General features: G+C 43.9%; 1 protein-coding gene across 3 annotated transcripts in view; it reads right to left on the bottom strand.

Moving 5' to 3' along the window:
- Window positions 1-12,299: 12,299 nt before the first annotated feature.
- The window catches only part of AFF1 (ALF transcription elongation factor 1), a 67,388-nt gene continuing 59,103 nt past the window's right edge, over window positions 12,300-20,584 (bottom strand). Inside the window, exons 16-22 of one of the 3 annotated variants that reach the window (XM_058803506.1) lie at window positions 20,281-20,417; window positions 19,975-20,046; window positions 19,254-19,347; window positions 19,108-19,151; window positions 18,086-18,330; window positions 15,327-15,460; window positions 12,300-15,032 (exon numbers count right to left, since the gene is read on the bottom strand). In XM_058803506.1, coding sequence (XP_058659489.1) covers window positions 15,339-15,460; window positions 18,086-18,330; window positions 19,108-19,151; window positions 19,254-19,347; window positions 19,975-20,046; window positions 20,281-20,417 — 714 coding nt within the window. In that variant the 3' untranslated portion in view covers window positions 12,300-15,032; window positions 15,327-15,338. Of the gene's footprint in view, window positions 15,461-18,085; window positions 18,331-19,107; window positions 19,152-19,253; window positions 19,348-19,974; window positions 20,047-20,280; window positions 20,418-20,584 lie in introns of all 3 variants that reach the window. The other 2 variants (XM_058803505.1, XM_058803507.1) reach the window with 2 other exon arrangements.

Raw genomic sequence — 20,584 nt, 5'->3', positions numbered from 1 at the left:
AAACAATGTTAGTGGCTGCTGTTTTCAAGTGCTTCTGGCTGCTGAAAGCAGCTGAGATTCTCCTACAGATGGCTATTTAAGTTAAAAGCCAAATGGGGGGATCACAGCAATTAGTGTGCATTGGCTTCTAACTGCACCAGAGTGAATAATGTGGGAGAAGGGAGCCAGGACTCTGCCTGGCCCATGCTTTTTCCCACCAGAGGCTGAGTACCAGCAGTTCTTCTCAATTAAAAAAAAAATAGAGAGCGGGGGGAATTTCTTGCTGCTGCTTCACTTGAACAAAATAAAAGAGATTTGGAACAAAATAAAAGAGATTATGCAAAGATGGACTAAAGTGGGAGTGGGAGGAAAGAAAAAAATATTTCAAAGAGAACAGCCCACTTCAGGGCTCTCCAACTGGATCTGTAGTACAATGTTTCTCCTACTTTTACCATAAACTGCCTCCCCAGAGGCTCACTGCAGGCTTGTTGCACTCCCAGGCTTTTTTTTTTTTAATATAGCCTGAGGTCTAGAAAAGTGTAATAGGACTTCAGTATTTTTATTTAAAAAGAACTGAAGGGAGAAGTGATTTATCAGCTTGGAGATTTAGAATTTCCTGAGGAAAAACAGAGGGTCAGAAGGCTTATGAATTAATTTTTTTTTTTAATACTCATTTGTGCAAGAGATACAAAACTATATAATAGTATAACTCTCATTTCACTAAAATTCTTACAAGGTTGTACTGTACTTTTACCCTCACTCCTGAACGTCCCTGAATGTTCATTTTTCCAGAAGTTTCTAGCTGTCCACTGAAATGGCTTGGAGCAGTGAGATGATGTTGGAAGATACTGATCAGAGAACTGTCTCAGATTTCAAGTCAGAAAATGTCTCTGGAGAATGGTGAAGAACAAAACCAGTATTTTTTCCTTCAGGTCTTTTTCTTAGGGTGAATGGAAAACAATGGCAACATGTTTGTGTGCCACGGTCTTTGTTGAAGCAGACACTCAGCTTTTGCCTCTCCCAGATGGAGTGATAGAAATGTGATTGCCTTATGCTCTTTCCTGGCTTGTCATTGCCACCTTGGGACTAGTAATCTGTAAATTAGAATTTATTCTGTTGCTGCTCCAGTGAAAAGGTTTATTGGTGAAAAATTAAAAATGGGGATTGCTTTCTACAGTGCTATTATAGCCTCCTTAAAAATGAGGAATGAGGAGCCCACAGCTTATAAATCCAGAAGAGGAAGGCTCCTAATATTGTGTGAAGGGTGGCTAGGGGCCATTGCTCAGTGATCTTTGAGTGGTCATGGTGATGGGGTAGATTCCTGAGGACTGGCAGCCAGCAATGATTTATTACAAGCCAACCTTCACCAACCCATCAGCCTTTTCCCTGTAATCTCTGCCTTGGTGGAGGAGAGCAGAGCAGTGGATGTTGTTTACCTCAACCATAGCAAGGCTCTTGCCTCTATCTCCCAAAGCATCCTCATGGATGAGCTGATGAAATATAGACTGAGAAATGGGGTTGAGAACCAGCTGGGGCACCAGCCTGGAAGCCAGGGGGTACCCCAGGGATCAGTTCTGGGGCTGTGTCAGTGCAGAATTGAAAATGTGACGTGTCCTGCCCCTTGATGGCATCTGACAACTCTGTGTCCTTACACAAGGGTGGTGCAAGGGGACAGAAACTGAATCAATGCCCAGGGCACAGCCAAGCTACCTCAGGCTTTACCAGCACAGATCGAGTCAAGGTTGCTGGGGTCACAGGGGGAAGGAGCATTTGTGCAGCAGAAAGTCTCAAGCTGATTGTAAATGGAGAGAATAGAATAAATGGATGCCAGCCAGCTGTGGGGGCTGGTGACAAAGACAAGAGGCTGTGGAGCTGACCCCTGACACTGGCAGTCGCAGTTGCCTGGCACAAAACCTCCCCTATTGCTGCAAGAGAGAGACTGGGAACAACTGCTGGTGCCAGCAGGGGTCTGGGGAGAAGCCAAGCCGAGCCATTTCCATTGGAATTTATGTACTCACAGATCAGATGAGATACAGAGCAGGGAGCTCAGCCTGGCAGTGGGCACTAGAACTGAGGAGTTTGCACCACTTCTTGCAGCACAGGAGGCTCTTTGAGACCATGGCTGCTCGTAGGGGCAAGTACAGCATCACACACCAGCTGCTTGTAGTGCTTGGAACCAAGGGGATCATTCACTGGTCTCAGGACAATCACAGGTGCAATCCCAGCCTACCTGCCTGTCCTCTAGATTGGAATGTTGGTGAATGAAGGGCCAGCCACCTTCTCTAGTATGTTTGGGTAAAGAATTACAGCACCTTGACCTTGACCTAACCATTTCTTTGAATAATTCTGGGAAGTATCTTAATTAAGGATAATAGATCCTCTTTTATATTAAAAAAACATACCATGATCACAGAACAGTGCAGTGAAGCGTTTGCCCAAATTCTACAAAAAGCAGTCCCTGAGGTGGACAGTTTTGAGCAGGAATTGTACATGCACATTTTGGACCAGAAATTATTCTCTACAGTGCAAAACAAAGACAGACACACAGACACATTCCCCAGCCCCCCACCCTTTCTTTTTCCTATGAAATGCAAACGCCAGTGGCTGTTCAATATGTTAATAAATTTACAGAGAATCTGGGGTTAAATAAACCTTTCTGCAACTTGGTGTTTGGGAGTATTGAGCATCCTCTGTGTTAGCACTGAAACTTTCTTTTAATGCAATTTGGGATTGAAATTCAGATAAATGATACAAAAAAAGATAATTCAGTGATAAATTAAAATCAGCTATGCCTGTGACACCAGTTGTTTCTAAATGAGATTGAGGTGTTTGTGCATATACAAGCAGTGTGTTGCCTATGAGATGAATTGTAGAGATTAACAGTTCCTTATGCTTTGAGAGTGTTGGAGGGAATTTTTGATTTGAAATGTAGATTCTGTTTTTATAGATGTATATATACCACATGAACTATCAGAAATATGCAGGGAGAATATGAAATAATATTGACTTCCACTATGTCTGCTATAACTGCAGAAAGCAAATCTACAACGTGTTACACATCATCTGTGAAGGTGATCTGGTGGGTCTGTAGAACTTTTGAAAAATACTAAATACAACAAAGCAAATATAAATTATAGATCCAATAATAATGTATTTACACATTCATTTTTTATTTTTGCAGTAGTACACAGAAAGGAGAGCAGCAGCTGATAAACAATAGCTTTTAAAATTATTTTATTAAAATAAAATCAATATTTATTTTAAGACAAAGTTAAATGAAGTCAGGGGATGGCACTTTCAGCAATGCACACCGAATTCATTTATTAACCCTGAAGAAGGAAGACACTGCAGAAGGAAGTTAACACAACCCACGCTGGAGGGCAGTGTTGGCTGCCAGAATTACTGTCAGCTCCTGTTAACCCAGAAGGGTTTGTGCAGCCTGGGGTTTGGAGAGGCTGGGTGTCCCATTAGGGGCTTCTGTGTTTTGGAAAGTTAAAGGAAGGCATCTGTGAGGGATCTGCCTCACATGCTTAGACATCATATGTAAATTTTATTGTTTTCCTTTTCAGGAGGAACTTTGGTGCGAGTATTGTCATTATCCAGGGCAGCATGGCAGTGAAAGATTTTTGTGAAATGTGGCATAAGCCACTATCTTATAGCTTCAGTCATGGACTTCAACTTATGTTTCACACAACTGATGTATGGAAAAAATAGCTGCCAGATGCAAATGATTTGGAGGAGCACTTTAATACAGGTGAAGAACAACACACATTGTAACAACACAATCCCAGGTTAAATGGATAACCCTTATTTGTTCTTGCTGAAACAAGTTGTTCTTCTAAACATCAAATGTCTGCAAAAGAGCTGAAGACAAATATCTTGGTATATAACCTCATGTTTAAAGGGCAATGTCAGTGTTTAGAAGAGAAAATAAAAATTCAGTAATATAAATGTCTTTATTACAGAAAAATGTGCAGCAAAAAAGCAAATTGGTTTATTAAGCAAATGCTGTTACAGAAGTAGTAACTCTCATAATAAAAAAAAAAAATAAATAAACCAGTAACCAAAGAAACCAAAATAGGAGTAAACATCTTGTTCTATGGCTTTATCAGCTGATGACTGGTGGTTGATTTCCTCCTCCCTAGACATGTCACACATGATTTGCACTTCTCAGCCTGGAAGTCAGAGGCAGGTGAAAGTCTCTGCTGAACATGTTGTACTTAGATATTTGTCAGAAGCTCTCTTGGCTGCCTCTACCAACAAACAGAAATTGGCATTTCCAGGAAATGGGCCAGCATAGCTTTTGCAGTATTTTTATTACTTGTATAAAGAGGTTGACAATGATATTCTCAGTAGCAATAACAATTTTTCCTTCAAACATTTGGGATCACAGTGATACAGGAATATACATATTTACATACCAACCTGGCAGCCAGTTCTACTTACACCTTCCCACAGCTGTGATGTTGTTGGTTCATTTTTATCCTTGGTAGCATTTTGTGAAGGTGTCAGTGCCAATATCAATTTCCCTTAACAGCAGGATTCTCTGTAAATAGAATCAAGCAGAATTTGTTATAAATCAGGGGGGTTTAGGGTTTTTTTTAGAAATAATTTGTGAGATTGTGACTCTTCTACCCTTTTCCCAGTCAGAGTGTTTTGGGACCTATCAAATGAGCCATGGAAAAATACAGTGAAGGCTTTCTAGGTAGCACTTTATATTCTGTTAATACACAGGAGTTTTGGTAGCAGTTATCATGATAAAGAGGCTTTCAAAATAGGTTTTTATATATATAACAGAGCCCAAGAGATTACCTTTCATGTTTCCATGTTCTTGTTGCTTTTGGTGGGCATGGTAGTGTAAGACCTTAAAGATCTGTGTCCATCAGGAATGGACAGAGTGCACTGGTAGGTTATTCACTGGTTTAAATGGAGATTCTCTCTTCCCTGAACTTACAAGAGGTGGTCTCTGTCCTCCATGTATTAAACTACATTTCAGGTTAGGGTTAGGGCTGCTTATGCTCATTTGGAAGTCTTTTCTATCACCTTCACACAGACCCTGGTCCTAGCCTTGGACTGGATCTCTGATTCTCTCCTCTCTGATCTTAATTCTTCAGATGCTTTTGCCATTGGAAAGCCCACTTTGAATTGTGAATGAAGGTGAATTTCCTTACCAAAAGAAACTTGTGCTCACAAGAGGACCCCACATGTGTTATCTCAGCACAAGCTCTGCCCCTTCCCTGGGGCAGAAGGGACAAGTTCTCTTGGTCTTGGTGTAACCCCAACTCTGCCGACATCTTGCTTATCTCTTTCCCAAGGCCACTGACTCAGGAATAACACACCTCTGATCCTGGGGTCTGATCAGGAAGTACAAACTTCTCTCACTAAATTAGTCCCGAAATAGGTCTGAATTCCTTTAAAACAGGTTAATTATCTATTAAGTGCCTTAACCTTGTCCTTGTTTCAGTCTTGGCTTTAGTTCATCTCAGTAGATACTCATCCATCAGAAACAGGACTCACCATTCCTAGTCTGCCACTCCCTCCTGTGTTCTTCCACGTGGGATCCAAATGCCATTTTCTCAACAGTGGACATTCTTAGCTGCTTGTATATCCTGCTGCTTTGTGTTGATGTGCCTTTGAAAATAACAAAATATAGTAAGAATTGTTAGAAGACTCTTTAGGGGAATTCTTCTCCATTTCTATACACTAAAACATTCACTTCAGATCCTAAGAGCAGGGAAATGTCATTCCAATGGAGTTAATTCAAATGGAGAACTAAGCTGAAAACGTTTTTAATCTGTTTCACTCTGTTTTGTCCTAGTGCTCCATTTGGATAATTAGGTACAGCTTCCTGAAGGAAATCAGGTGCAGTCATTAATGGCAATCTGGGTGTCTGCTGATTTCCAAAACAGGTGTAAAAGAGTAAGAATAAACTGAAGTTTTCAGTAAAGAGAGAACTTTGTTTTTAGATGAAATCAAGCTTTCTGGCTTGTACTTACAGAAGTTGTTTCCATATTGAAAAAGCTCTCCACTCCCTGTCCCTCTTGTATGAAACAATCTGGAGTTTGCTTTAATTACTGTGTAATTTATTCCTAAAGATAATACCTCCTTTATGGTCACTGCCTCTGCTGCAAGTCAGAAAGAAGCCTTTACACTAAGCTAGTCCTGCAAAAATCTTTTTGATCCTTCTCAAGTCTAGCTGTAAACAATGAAAGAATCAAATACTCTCAGACTTCAAATGGTCCAGGCCAACCTTCCTTTCCTTCATTATCTGGAGACAAGGCTTTCATTTTGTAGCCAAATAAGCATCAAAGCATCACAAACTTGGAAACAGCAGGTTATGGAGGATTATGTGGAACGATTGCAATGAACCCTTTTATTATTATTATTATGAGAGTCAGTGCAATACTCCTTTGGCAGCTCCCAGTTCAGCATTTGTAATAGACAGAGACACTGGTAAGTGAAACATTATGGGATTCATTAAATGTAATTTTATAGGTTGTAACTAAAACCATTGACACTCAATAGAAAATTTTAATACAATGCCTTTTGTTATACATTATATTGAAAAATGTATGTATATCCAAGAGAATTTGGTCATGGTTATGTTTCTGTTAACAATGATTAAGGGCAAAATAACATTTCTTTTACCACATAGTTCAACAAATTAACTGCACAGAGAGACTGAATTCTAATCCAAGAACTAATTCCACGTAAGCAAGGAACAATTGCTAAATGCTGCTGAGCCAGCCAAGAGAGAACGAGTGTGTGCCAGAAAAGCAACAAATGAAAGCCTGCCCTGTGCACTGCTGCAGGAACCACTGGGAACATCTAAACTCTGGGTGTTCCTAATGGGGTGCCAGAAATCTTTCTTCTTGCCTGGTGGTCGGGGAAGATGCAGAGCACTGCCTCGTTGGTCTGTAGAACTGAATGAAAATGCAATTTTTCTCCTTTAGATAAACTGGAGAACACATGTTTTGCAGAGGCAAGAAGAGGAGGAAGAAAATCAGCATGGGAGTAGACAGAATCTTGATTTATGTAACTCCTTTTTGAAGAACAGGAACCCCTTAGGTTCAGTCAGGGCCTTGAAGTAATTTCTTATGCAAACCAACCTGAGCTCAAAGCCAATAGAAAATATTTCTTTTAAAAAGATCTCTAGCTTTTTTAGTGGGATCATGACATTTGCAGGAACAGGTGAGTTGATGTGAGAAGAAAACAGCTTGGTATCAATTGCTTTGGGCTTGTCTCTCCAAGTGCAATGTACTGAGAACCTGGAAAAAGCATCCTGGCATCTGCAGGGAGAACATTTCATTCCTCTCTAGAAATTTGTGATATTTTAGCAAAGCACAGTGCAGAACTGAGGGACGTCTATACTGTAGCCTGAGACCATTAGTGAGGATGACTAAAACCTTCCTCTCCCTGTTAAGCCAAGCAAAATCTAATCAGAAGGGCAGCTGAGCCTTTGCCCTACCACACTGCTTCTTATCTGTAACAGCTGGCATTTGTTGGACCTGCACTGAGATGGTTTGTCTGCTTAACAAGATGGCAGATGACAATTTCTGTAGTTCCTAAGCTTTTAAAACAAATAATTATCACAGCATCAAGTCCCGTTGAAATGCTGAAGACTGCATCTCAAAAAAGAAAGAGGAAAGATTGGCCCTACACAGCAGAGCATTTGCAGAAATACCATAAATAAACCCCTGGAGGATGAAACAAAGCCAGCCTGCCTGGGAGAGAGTGCTCCCCTCCTGACCACGAGCTGCTGCTGATAATCCACCTGCACTGTACCTGGTGAGCCAAGTCCTGTTTGACACGCTTGGGCACAGATTAATCCAGACATTCCCTAAGGCTGAGGAAGGGGACACCTGGCACTACAAGAAACTGTCCACACCTGCTTCTAACCCTAGGTGAGCCAACAATGCCTCCTAATCCATGGGGCTGGGGATGGTGTTTACTTAAATTCCAACCCCTAAGGTGCAGACTCAGGAAAACCAGACATGGGAACTCCAGCAGCTTCTCTTCCAAAGACTCTCCCCAGCTGTTTTTTTTACAGTTCTATATTTACTCAAACTGTTGGACTTATCCTTTTGTTGGATTTATTTGATTCCTTCTTTCTGCCTTTCTTCACCAAGCCCCAGGCAAACAGCTGCTCTAATGTAACATGGAAGCTGCTTGGCAAAGTTAAACCTTAGGTACCCTCCTTTATGAGCTTCCCTTCCTTTCAATGCTGCTGGCACTAACACTGAAATTATTGTGGGCAGAACTTGATGTCTTTGCATACATTTAATTATTTGAAGAGATACCTCAATGTACAGTCACAGAAAACATTGGATTATTGAAACTAATAACAATAACAACAATAACAATAATAAATAATCAACAGCTTTGGCTTCACTTCTGAAATTTGGGGTTTTCCATGGCGGCTTTGCCATCTTCCCCTAGAGTCACTGGAGTCAGGAGTTACCTCACTGAGGGTGAGCTCCCTGTCCCAGCAGCTCTCACCTCACACCCCTGTGCAGACAAGGCTCTCCTCAGCTCAGCCTCTCCAGCAGCTCCAGCCTTACCTGCAATTTCGCTGGAGAGAGGACTTACTCACAGCTTGCAGAGGCAGTAGTAAGAAGGGATTGGAAGCTGTTCCTGTTGACCTACAAGGGATGGAAGGGAGAGGAGACGACAGTGCCTGCCCTTTCCCTGCCTTTCAGACAAGCAGAGAATTTCCTTGCACAGACAGGCTCTCTGACAAGGAAAATCACCAAACCCCTGTTCCCTGAGAAGGAGCCACTCAGGAAGCCCTCCCTCAGGTACCAGGCCCAGACCGTGCAGCTGCTCTGTCCAAAGGCTCCAGCTCAGGCATTGAATGAAAAAAGGTGACAAGAAATTCAATTCTGTGACTTGTGCACTTTGAGCAGTGATGGAAACTCAGGGAGGTTCTTTACCAGTCCAGACAGGAGAACTCCTGGAGTAGGGCCTCTGCAACAAGAATTTCACACATAAATTATTAGTTAATGGGATGAGAAAAGCAAATTGACATTGGAGTGCTGTAGCAGCCCAACTCATCTCTATGACTCACAGATTCTTTACATCTCCTTCAAAGTACAGCTGATTCCTGAAAGAACTCATGTAAGAAAAGGCTCCTGCCCATCAGATGGTGAATGAATGTGGTATGAAATCACCTCAGGCAAAGAGACACAATCTTAAAAAAAAAATCAAAACAATACATCCCTGATAAGGTACAAACCATCAATTCCAAGAATTTCTAATTTGTGAACAAATCAATGAGATGATTTGTTCACCTCCATGATGAAAAATAATCTCCAGATGATTTTTTCCATGAGAGCCGATTCCTGCAGCTCTGTTGCTCTGCCCACCTGTCAGCTGCACAATCTTCTTTCACATTTGATTGCTATGCTGCAACTCTATGTCCTAAAATTTTCTGTGAGAAGAGGGAATCCCTTATTAGATTCCTATTTAGGTGAGTTCTCAATCACAACAGTAACAGCACATTTTGCTGCCTGCCCTAATCCAAAACACAAGAGCTATTGCCCAGCCTCCTTCCACGTAACCCAGTTTCCCAAGCCTGAACTTCAATCACTGGAAATAAAACCAGAAGTTTAATTTCATTGCACATACTGTTAGTTTTATGATAGAATTTTCTACTTCCTCAGCTTTAAATGTACATTTGTGTTTCAAAAGATGTAAGCTTTTATGTCCCATTTTCCCATGCTTACTGCTGGATTTATTGGGAGAATTAATTTGCCCTTGGAGCACTTTAAAAAAAAAAGATACTTTAAAAAAAATTCCACATTTATTTCTTTACCAATATTCTTGCAAACAAGTTTGCTATTTCCAGTTGCCACCAGTCACTGCACTCTTGGGGTGCATGGTCTGTCCCACTCACACAGTGCCAAGGAATCACTGGAGAGGAGCAGGGATGCACAGGGATGTCTGAACTGTGCTGTGTCAGCCACCAAATTGCAGTGTGGGATTTTCTGTTTTCCAGGACAACTCTTGCCCTTACACAAAGTAACAGCAGGGGGAAGTAATGCCTCTGTCTAGTGATTCTTCTCCTCCACTGGCTACAGAAATTCAATGAACCCTTTGCCTCTTGTTTAATAATTATCACAGAAAACCCACTGGCTGTCAAGAGACAGGTTCAGGGTGCTAAAAAAAAATGCTGTGCCCATGATCTGCAGATTTCTCTTCCCCTTCTAACTCAGCCAGACTGTTTATTCTCATCTACTCCCTTCACTCAGCTTACTATTCCACTTGGCACTCAATAGAATCATGGTAAAAGGCTCATTTCTCTCAGCTGTGTGGGACAAAAATCTTAGAAAAGATTTTGTGCACTGACTGCAAGGTTTACACCCCTAATGCCCCCCATGTTCTGACCTGCCTGCCATGTCCTGGGATGGAGCCCAGCTACCTTTTGCCCACAACCTCCCTGACCAAAAGATTCCGACTTCTCTCAAGGTACTACGTTGTCTAAGTAATTACTCCTTCAAAGTTGTTAAGCTGACAGGATTTTCTGATTCTTTCAAATGAAAATTTAAACAAAGACTTGACTTTACCACAGTTGTAATTTCCAAGTAAAAAGGTACAGCAGGCATCTGGAAAAACCTCACATGGAACAAGTGAAAAACAGATGCATTTTATTACTTGGAAACTGAAAAATAAAAAAAATCTGAACTATTTTTTTCCATTTACAAGTATTTCTTCATATGGAACTGGCCAGCAGTAAAATCAAGATTTCACTAAACAATCTACAAGTTTTGCAGATGCCTCTAACAGTGTAAAACACAGTTCCTAATGCTGCAACATGAAGGGCTAGACCCAAAAAACCCCTCAGCAATACTGAGCAGGAGAGGAGGAAAACCCAGTAGGAACTCTGGGAACCCCACACCTTGACAAAAGACATCACAAAGCAGCAGTGAGTGCACACTGCAGCATCCACAAGTCTCAGGAACACAAAAGTTATGGAAACACATTCAGGAAAGGCTGATGATAGCCCAGGAACAGAGCTGGTTTTTTGTGACAGGGGTTGCTGAAACTGCAATTAATGTAAGGAAAGCACAGGCTGCCAAGGGGCTATTTTAGTGCTTGGAGAGCAGCACAGGGCTGAGAAAGTGCAATCGACTTTAACTCAGCTGTTTTGCCAAAAATGACATTTCTTTTTGAAAAGGATAAGCCAAGCCAAAGGCAGAATGCAAGCTCATCTATAATCAATAAAAAAATCTCAAAATAAATTAAACAGGATTGCAAAATTAGGTTTGGGCAATAAAGACTCGATAATTAAAGGAATGACAACAAAGTATTATTGGAAAAATATTTTTGGCTGTGTTAGCCCAGGGGGGCCAGGGCCCTGGGCAGAAAGCCAAGCTGGGCAGCCAACACTTGCCACAGCCCCACATCCTGCCTGGCTTCTGGATGCCCTCCCTGCTGGCATGTTCCACCCCATTTCCATCCCACCCCCAAAATTAACCCTCCCTGCACCGACCACAACCCAAGAGTGCATTTCTGTGCCCAGCACCTGGAACAGCCAGCAGCATTTCCAGGGGCATTCCCAGGTGTCAGCATCCCCTACAACTCACACGGTGCACGAGAAAACCACATCCATGATCAGCAAACAACCCGGGGGCAATGCCTGCTGCAGAACAGACCTGAATCCCAAATTGTATCCCAATAGTGCACAGAGATGCCAAAACCATTCTTCCAAGGAACATCTTGGAAAACAAAAAGTGGGAAAAGCCTCCAATGAGAAGTACAAGGCCGTGGCAGAGATCCCCTTGCACAACCAATGAGAGCATTGCTACCACAGGGCATGAAATCCTGTGGGATTCCCTGAGGGAAATCCTCCTCATACCCCTTCAGAAACCAACCCACAAACTGAGCCCTGCAGCACCTTTGTGGCACGCACAGAGCAGGACCCTTCAGCCACCACTTGTGTGCCTTGTCTCCTGCTTTCCTAATTACCTCCCTGAACTGTCCAAAACCAACCTGTGGGATGGTCCTGCCAGGGAGGGCTCAGAGCCAGGCCCTGCTGGCTGCAGCAGCTGGCCCAGCACAGCCTTCCCTGCATTGGATTTGGGAGGGCAGGAGGAACATGTCCCAAGCCATGATGCTCCTGCCAGTCTGAGCATCTACATTTGCACCACTTTTGGTCATTCAGGAAAGGGCAAGGGGTGACAAATGGGGCAGCAAAGGGAACAAGAAACTTCTTGTACAGAAATTCATACCTAAACCTCATTCAGAGAGGAAACACTGAGTCCATTCAGAGAAAAGCTACATTAGAATTTCTCTGCAAGAAGCTGAGAACACAAGGACTCTTGAAACACCTCATAACAAACATTCATTTATTGTTTATTTCCCCCATATGAATCAACCATCTCAGAAATTCCATCACACACAGGGCAGAAAAAGGTTATATACAAGAGGGACATACATCCCCAAAATAAGATGCACAAATTTATCGTGGAAACCAAGAGGGAGGGGAGAGGACAAAACCAAAACCAAGGACATTGCAGTCAGACTTTGACTTTCAGTTACACAAGAGATCTCTATCCCCATGTAAGTGGGGTTTTCAACTATTAAATAAATGGCATCTTAAAAATAGAATATTTGACAATTTCAACGCATGTATTATTATTTCTTTTAAATAAATATTGTGTGGAAATGATGCTGCTTTGCCACCATAGCTGCCTCCGTTCTTTCTGGGATTAAACAATCACCCCTGGTTTTCCTTGGATTAATGGTTTGCTTCTGAATGGCAAATGCTATTTCCTCCACTGCTACATTTTGATTTGTGTTTCTATTTAATTTTTGTTTGTTTTTTTTAAAGGCCTGAATAGGCCCAGGTGAAAATTATGAGCTTCCTTCCAAACCCTCTGCAGGCCTCTGACCTGGCTCAAGGTTGAAATATGATGGCTTTTCTTAAAATTTCCTATTATGTGAACAGTCTTTCCCTGTGTCCTGAAACAAAACCTAGCTTCCTGCTGTGGAGTGATGCTCCCACAGATTGCTTTTGAACTGAGAGCCCCCAAAGAGCCCCCACACGCCTGTGACACAAACTGCCTGTGATGCTCTTCCCCTCAAAGCCCAGGGGGTTGGTGCTGGAACGGGGGCAGCCCTCACACAGCCACTCCTGCACAGCAGCAAGCAGCTCTGCTGGCAGCAGGGAGGGACATGGATGCACACAGAAGGAAAGTACCAGGACACCCCTGCCCCTGCTGCCCCTTATGCTTTCCCCTCACACTCTGCTACGGTTCCTGCAGGCCCCCACAGTGGTTTCCAAGTTCAGTAAAGCTTTCATCTTTCCTCCTCCTCCTCAGCTGGTGATCCTAGAAATAGCTTTGTCTGAAGACAAAGGCCAAAGGTGGCATCGATCCACCAGCCTGGGATCAAGTTCCAAAGTGCACATCAGCCTCCAGGCTGGCTGCCCATCCCCACACTTCCTGAGAACACAACAGTTAATGCTGAGCCCTTCTCCCACCCTGCTCACTCTGAGCAGTTGCTGCTCCAGGGAGGAGGAGTGCAAGCAAAGCTTGATAGGTAAAATGGGGAGGGGGGACATGGATCTTCCTCCCACTTGTTAGGACAGCTCATCCCTGAAATGCTCTGAGGCTTTTAACAAAGTGAACGTGAAAGGCCAATCCCTTCAACGTGCAGAAAGGCACAGCCATGATCCCGGTGGTCCTGCCCTGCCAGGGAAGGTGACAGGAGAGCTCCCCTGGGCTCGGGACCAGCACGCTCCCATCACCTCTCCCAGAAAAAAGAGCCCAGGCTTCCCCATGGCCGGGACCACTACTACAGAACCCACTTTTGGAAATGCAAACCTTTTGCTGATATTTATTACTGTCCATTTTCATGAGTCTCACACCCATGAGCAGGTATTTTACGAAGGGGGTACTTCTGCACATCTGCAGAGCTGTTCCTCCCTAACTGTGAAATTATGTGGAAAAGGGAGCTGATTCTTTCTCACAAACACAATTATTTTGGGATACCATCCTTCTCTTCTCCAGTGCCAGGGGTCTGTGAGAGAGGGCGAGAGATGTGAGAGGGGACCAGCGGGCTAAGGCACACTATTGTGTATGAGGACGGCAGGATGCTGCTGTCACACCACAGGGAATCCTTGGGGAGAGAAGGGTGCCATCTCACTGAATACACAAATGCCATGGCTGCTGCCCTCACTGATACTGTGACAAGGAAAATAATGCTTGGAAACAGCTCATTATTCCCTTTCTTGTCCCCTTGACAGGTTTCTAAGTCACTGGGCCCATCCTATGGCATGGCTGATAGAACACAGGAGTTGCCTCCCACACAAAGACGACCCTACTTTGGAACAAATCCTGCTCTTAGATATTCACCAAGACACTCAATGGTTTCAGGCAAATATCCAAATGCAAAATTTATCTTATGTTCCACACTCAGCCACTTAATCCCTCCTTAACCAGAAGCAATTCCTTCCCATGGAAGCTCTTAGAACAATGTCCAAGCAATCACAGTGAACCAGTGCAGCTTTCCACCCCCACCCACTGAAATGACAAAAAATCAGCCCCACAAAGAATCCTCATGGTGACATCTCACAGCAAAGAGGCAGAGCTATTCCAAACACACCACATCCTTTTGCCACCCCAGCTGTGTTTGGCTTGCAAGGCTCCAGCTGAGCCCTCAGTAACACAGCTGGAGTGCCTGGGGCATGGATGACAGCACAGCAAGGAGGACCAAAGCAGTGATGACTTGAAAAGAAAACTTGCAGCACTGAAGGCAGTGGCTTCCTCAGTTTTGTCAGTTGGCTGACAAAAGCAGGAGGGTGAGGCTGGAAAGCAGGCAGAGCAGATCCTGTTGCTGCTTTTCCTGTAACACAACGCTGTTGGGTGCTTGATGAGGCTGCTACTCGCTCTCTGAGGAACAGAGACACCAAAGATTGCAGCTGTGCTTGCAAAAGCAACTCCTCTGGCATGTTGTCTGGGCACACAACTGCTGCAGACTGTGGGATGTTGCATAACCACCTCTGGAGGCAGATTTCCTTCTTGTCAGCATCATGTGCAATTATTGTCCTGCTGGTTATTTGTAAAAGAAATGTTTATAGACCATCAATACATCGGGCCATTCAGACAATTCATTGCACTTCGTAGTTTTAAAGGAAGGTGCCATCCTCTGTCTCTTCTTTTTCAAGGTAGCAAAGTGCTACCCTAGAAAAACACAGTTCAAGGGTTTTCCAGTGTAGCCAGATAACTTCCAACTTTATTTAAAATATTTTCCCTTGCAGGTGCTTTGTATTGAACAATTAAAACAAAAATTAAACTGTTTCTGAGGCTTCAAAAGTGCAAAAAAACTTCAAGGTATTTAACCACCTGGAGAACCAGTTAAGGCATATTTGCTTCCAGTCTCAGCCACTGTAATCCCTGTCTGATGTAGTGTACCAGGTCTGTCAGGCTGCTGGTCAGTGCCAGGGCACTTGTTGCTCTGCTGAGTTCAGCAAAAAACTCTGGGAAGAAAGGGAGAGAAAAGAAAACATTTGGTTGGTTTCATACACCAGGCACACCTGACAGGTGAGGAGTGACAGCAGCAGCACAGCCAGCTGGCCAGTCCTGTTAAACAGTGCAGTGCAGAGAGCCCAGCAGTGTCACAGGGCTGACAGGGTGACCAGCACAGCAGGCAGTGCAGGCAGCAGGAAAACATTTACACACACACTGAGACACCTCCTCATGTCCTCACTTTAAAGGACACAGAGACTCTGTGGTAGGGCAGCAAAAGTTTAAGTGTTTGCACCACAGTCCCTGCTTCAAATTTCTCCCAAATTCTAAACAGGACAAATCTGAGTGTCTTCCTGAGCAGCACCCAGAAGCACACACAGCTGTGCTCCCTTTCCTTCTTCCATCCTCAAACCTTGGAGATATCAGGATTTCTCTATTTGTGCAGCTTGCCAGGCTATATACTGCTCTGGTTTGGATTGCTTGTAGCTGAGCATGTCAGGCAGATCTCGCATTCCTGCCATCCCATGCCAGCTCCAGGCATCCCACTCCTCCTCCTGCACAGGAGGTGGCTCTGGCAGCACAGCTCACCCTGCTGGGAGGGCTGGCAGGCTGCAAGCCCTGCTCTGGGCTGGCAATCATTGTGCAGGTGACCATGAGCTGTGGGACATTCCCACCCCTGTTCCTTTGCAGTCTCCTTTCCAAGACATTCCTGCATGACCTGCCTCCCACTAACACAGACCGTATCCCTCACTCTTCAGCTCAACCACGTTGCTAAACAGCTTTTCAGAAACTGGCCATTCTCAGCTCTCCTTTCTGACATCCAAAGATTGAAGCTAGAGGTGGAAAAATTCTACTTGGCTGTGCAATGAGCTCTTCAGAAGCAGAGTGCACAACACTTCCTTTCTAATACTTGCCAATGCAGAAGCAGGGAAACCATTCCCTCAGATTTTCCTGCTTTTGTTTACAGAATCCATGCCTTCCATGGGGAATGGAAGGAATTCAAAGCCCCTGTCTGAGCAAACAGAAGATAACCTGATCTGTCAGCACAGCACCATGTGAAAGGAGAGGGACTTCACATCCATGCCTGCAGTCTCATCTTGTCCTTGCAGGGATCCACAGTACAGCCTCGTGATCCACAGTGCTGCTCTGAATTACAGTGAGGAGCTGGCACCTGGCAGGGCACCCTCCAGAGGGCACTTCAGCTCTGCACCAGTGACTTGGACAGCAGTTACAGCTCACTGCTTCCCAATAGCTCAGGACTTCCCTGCTTATAAGATCTGGATAGCTAAAGGCTGCTGCTCTTTCTTCCTCTTCTTATGCCCTATGAATTGCATAAAAGAATCAAGGATGTGGCCTTTTTTGCTCATTCTGTGTTTTCACTCTCTGTACCTCTTTGTATATTACACTGATTATCAGAAAGTTCCAGGTCTGAAATGCTCCCAGCTGTCCTGAACAGTGACACCACCACCAAGCCTACATGAGTATTTACAGGTCTCTGCACAGATCCTCTCCCTACAGAGTATTTAATCCCCAGTCGTCATCCCCCTACGCCAGGACCAGCCAACAGAGCACGTTTTGAATTAAGTCTTGACTGATGCAAGGCTGTGCTCAGGCTGCCCTCCCACACATTTTCCTCCATGACTCACTCCTCTGGCTTATTAGCACCATCCACTGCTCCTATGTGCCAGTCTTTTATCAGCCTTTTGAGGACAGAACCAAAAATGCCACACATGAATTGCTGCTGCAGGCACAGATTTGCTCAGAGGACAGCCAACAACCAGTTTTTTATTCAAAGGTGACTTGGAAAGCCTTTTGATTTTCAGCAACTGCCCTCATTAGTGTGAGGATTTTTACAGCCTTCCAGCAATCCAGCCAGGCACATTGTGCTTATTTTCTTTTGCATGTTTGCCAACAGGTCATGGCAATGCATCTCTTCACCCACACTGGCTCACAAAACTTTGTGTTGTGTGGAAAATGACACTGCTGAGGCCACGTGGGATGACAAGATCACAGGCTGGACTGCACCCACCCTGTGGCTTTTGTGTATTCACCACTGCTTGAACCAAATGACAATACAACATTTTTAACAACAAAACTGTAAAATAAAAAAGTTGCAGCAATTCTAGGAATTGCTGCTGGCAAATACTGGGCACCTGCCCAGCAGGGAGTCAAATTCAAGTGCTGCTCAGCTTCTCTGTTAGGCAGAAAAGCCAGCTTCACCATTTTCAAGACAAAATTACCTGGAAATTTAACAAAAACTAAAACACAAGGCTACAGGCCAAAATGATACTTTTAAACCCACTCAGAAAAGCTCAGTGCCCCAAAGAGAAAGACAGAAAAAACCCAAACCCTTTACAGTTCTTGTGTTACCACCAAGCAAGTTGGCTGGTTTCCTGCACTCGACACCCTCATGCCTGAGCTCTTGGACATTTGAGGATGCCAAAAAAACCTTTTAATGGGAACACTCATCAATATATCACCATCAAGTATCTCTGCCAATATACTCTGGCAGAGATATTCAACATATTTCATGCTTTGAACTTTAAGAATGGTGCTTGCTGCACTGAGTGTCAGGATTGAGGCAAATACACACATAACCATGACACATGAGACACAAAAGAAGGGCAAAAACTTACCTTTATTCTTCCTGGCCAGTGCATCAGCCTTTTCCCAAATTTCATATGCATGGAGGATATAGGAGGTGATGTTGACATAGGAAGAGGTGACACTGGAAATATGACAGGAGACAGTGACAGTAGAGCCAGCGCTGTTGCCAATGCTGCTGTGGCCAATGCCATTGCTATCATTTGATCCTGACTGAGAACTCACAGATCCAGCAGGAGAGGGTATTGGAGAAAGAGGAGAAGGCAAGCCTGTGCTTCTGCAGCAGAAAAGAAACACCATCATAAACATTCAGCTTCAGAGCTAAACATCTTTCCACAAGGCTGCCTCATGCCAGGAGCTATCCAGTGTCATCCAAGCCTGCAGCATGGAGTGAACTGCTGAAAAGTGAGATGTGTTCAGCTACAACACAAGCAATTGTACTTTGTGCAAGGCCAAGTTTTTGGAAGTGATTTAGAAGGACTCTACTCAACAAGAGAAAATGTGGGACCAGACACTGAAAAGGGCCACCCATCCATCTTCCAAAATCTACACCTGCTTGTGAAAGTCCTCACCAGATTACCCAAGTGTTTTCCCTAATGCCTTCCAAATTAGGCACACTGAAGCTCCCCTCCTGAGGAGGCTGGAGCTTTTGGCAGCTCCTTAGAGCAGCCAGGTCAGCCTACACACATTTATTTATAGACCCAGGGCAGATAAATGTGGTCAGCCGGCCGCCTTCCAGACACAGCCTGGCTCAGCACACCCCCACCACTTCAACCAACCTAATTTTAGCCTCTGGTATGACAGGGCTTCCACCACTGCTCTCAAGAGAACACTCACTTCTCAATGAACTATCCTATGCAAGGTGGGCAAAAAAATGTAACTGGAATCAGCACCACTGTCAAAGTCCAAACAACCTTCTCTCCACCACAGATTTTGAAAGACAAAAAAAAATCTGTCATTTCCTCTCTGCCACATGAAATGACCACAGAACACAGAAAAGTCCCTACTCATTGTCATTGAAACAGACACATGACAACAAATTTTTAAATCTTACCTTGCAACACCTGGAGAAGGTGCTTGTATTACTCTGAAATTACTCTGCAGCAAGGAATAAAAGTCTAGTTAGTTTTGGATTGTTCAGCTGACATCAGTAACCACCGCAGCCATCCAGCTGGCAGCTTAGTGATACCTGTGCCCTACCTTGAAGTGGTCATTCAGGAGTCTGGAATACCTCATTGCAGTGTCCTTTTTGTAACCAAACATTGCCATGTGCAGAATGGACTGGCAGCGCATGCTGTGGACAGAAACACACCCGAGTGTCAGTGCTTGTGCCCAGCCCTCATCAGCCTTGAGGGATGCAGGCAGGCACACCTCAGCTCTACTGCAAGGTCAGGAAGGCTCAAAATTTCTCCTCCTTCTGATCATGATAAAAAAAGACTTGATGAAAAAAAAAAATCTCAAGGGAAAGAACGAAACAAGGAAGGGCCTTCTCTGGTCTTTCATACAAACAGGTGCCCAGGCTCTCAAAGGTGCCAAAGGCTGAGTAAGTCCCCTTCCAGAAGTGCCTCATCCATGTTCAGCTACAGTTTCACTTACACAGCTCAAACATGGACAGCCAAATCACATTCTTTCACCTTAGGTGAAAGCCCTTATGTGCTCTCAAGTTACCATGAGATCAAATTTTAAAGTCTGTGCCTTCTACATGTGGTCCCTTGTGATCTCCCAGCTTACTTTAGAGATGTTTAAATTCATTCTGGTTTTCATACTGCTTTTTTTTCCTGTTCCTTTATATTGTTGGTTTTTTTTTCCTTACATAACTCTAACTCCCATTTAACTCATTCCTTCCCCCCTGGAAGCAAGGGACCTTTCCCTCAGTTCCAAAGCAGTGCACAAAGGAGCAGAAGCAAGCACAGTTACTCACCGTAACACAGCAAAGATTTTTCCGTGTGAAGAGACTGAGGAGTCTGCAAATGGTTTCAAAGTCATGATGAATCTAGGGAAACAGAATAAACAGGACCTTGTCAGGCACCAGAGCACTCTGAAGCTCGACAGTTCATGAAAAAACTCTGCATGCCATTTTCTTTAAAGCAGTTGGAAAGAGAGGAAGCCTGCCCCAAGTCCTTAGTCCTGGCACAAGGAGCTTTGTAAGATCTTGAGCAGAGGGCTGTGTGTCAAAATGCCCTCCCCTCCAAACATGCCCAGCTGTCACCCTCTGAAAGCCACTTACTTGATGAGAACTATGGTGTCACTGAGTATGCTGTAAGCTGATTTTGGTTCCAGCACATCTGATTCCAAGGCAATCCCATATTCAATGAATAAAAGGGCAGCCTCCAAGTAGTGAAAGGCCTTTCCAGTCTTGTCAGTCTGTTGGGAAGAAAATTCTCACTTTTTTACTAAGACCAAACACACTTCTCTCAAATATACTTGAACTCTCTTTTCTTCCTAGTTAGGCAGGATTTGAAGAAAGAAAAAGATTTCAGTCTGACCTCTGGGTGAAAATTAAAGGGTTCTCAGCAGAACCCTTAATGTGA

The sequence above is a fragment of the Ammospiza caudacuta genome, chromosome 4, assembly GCF_027887145.1.
Source record: "Ammospiza caudacuta isolate bAmmCau1 chromosome 4, bAmmCau1.pri, whole genome shotgun sequence".
NCBI lineage: Eukaryota > Metazoa > Chordata > Aves > Passeriformes > Passerellidae > Ammospiza > Ammospiza caudacuta.
This window is presented reverse-complemented; position numbering and strand designations above follow the sequence as displayed.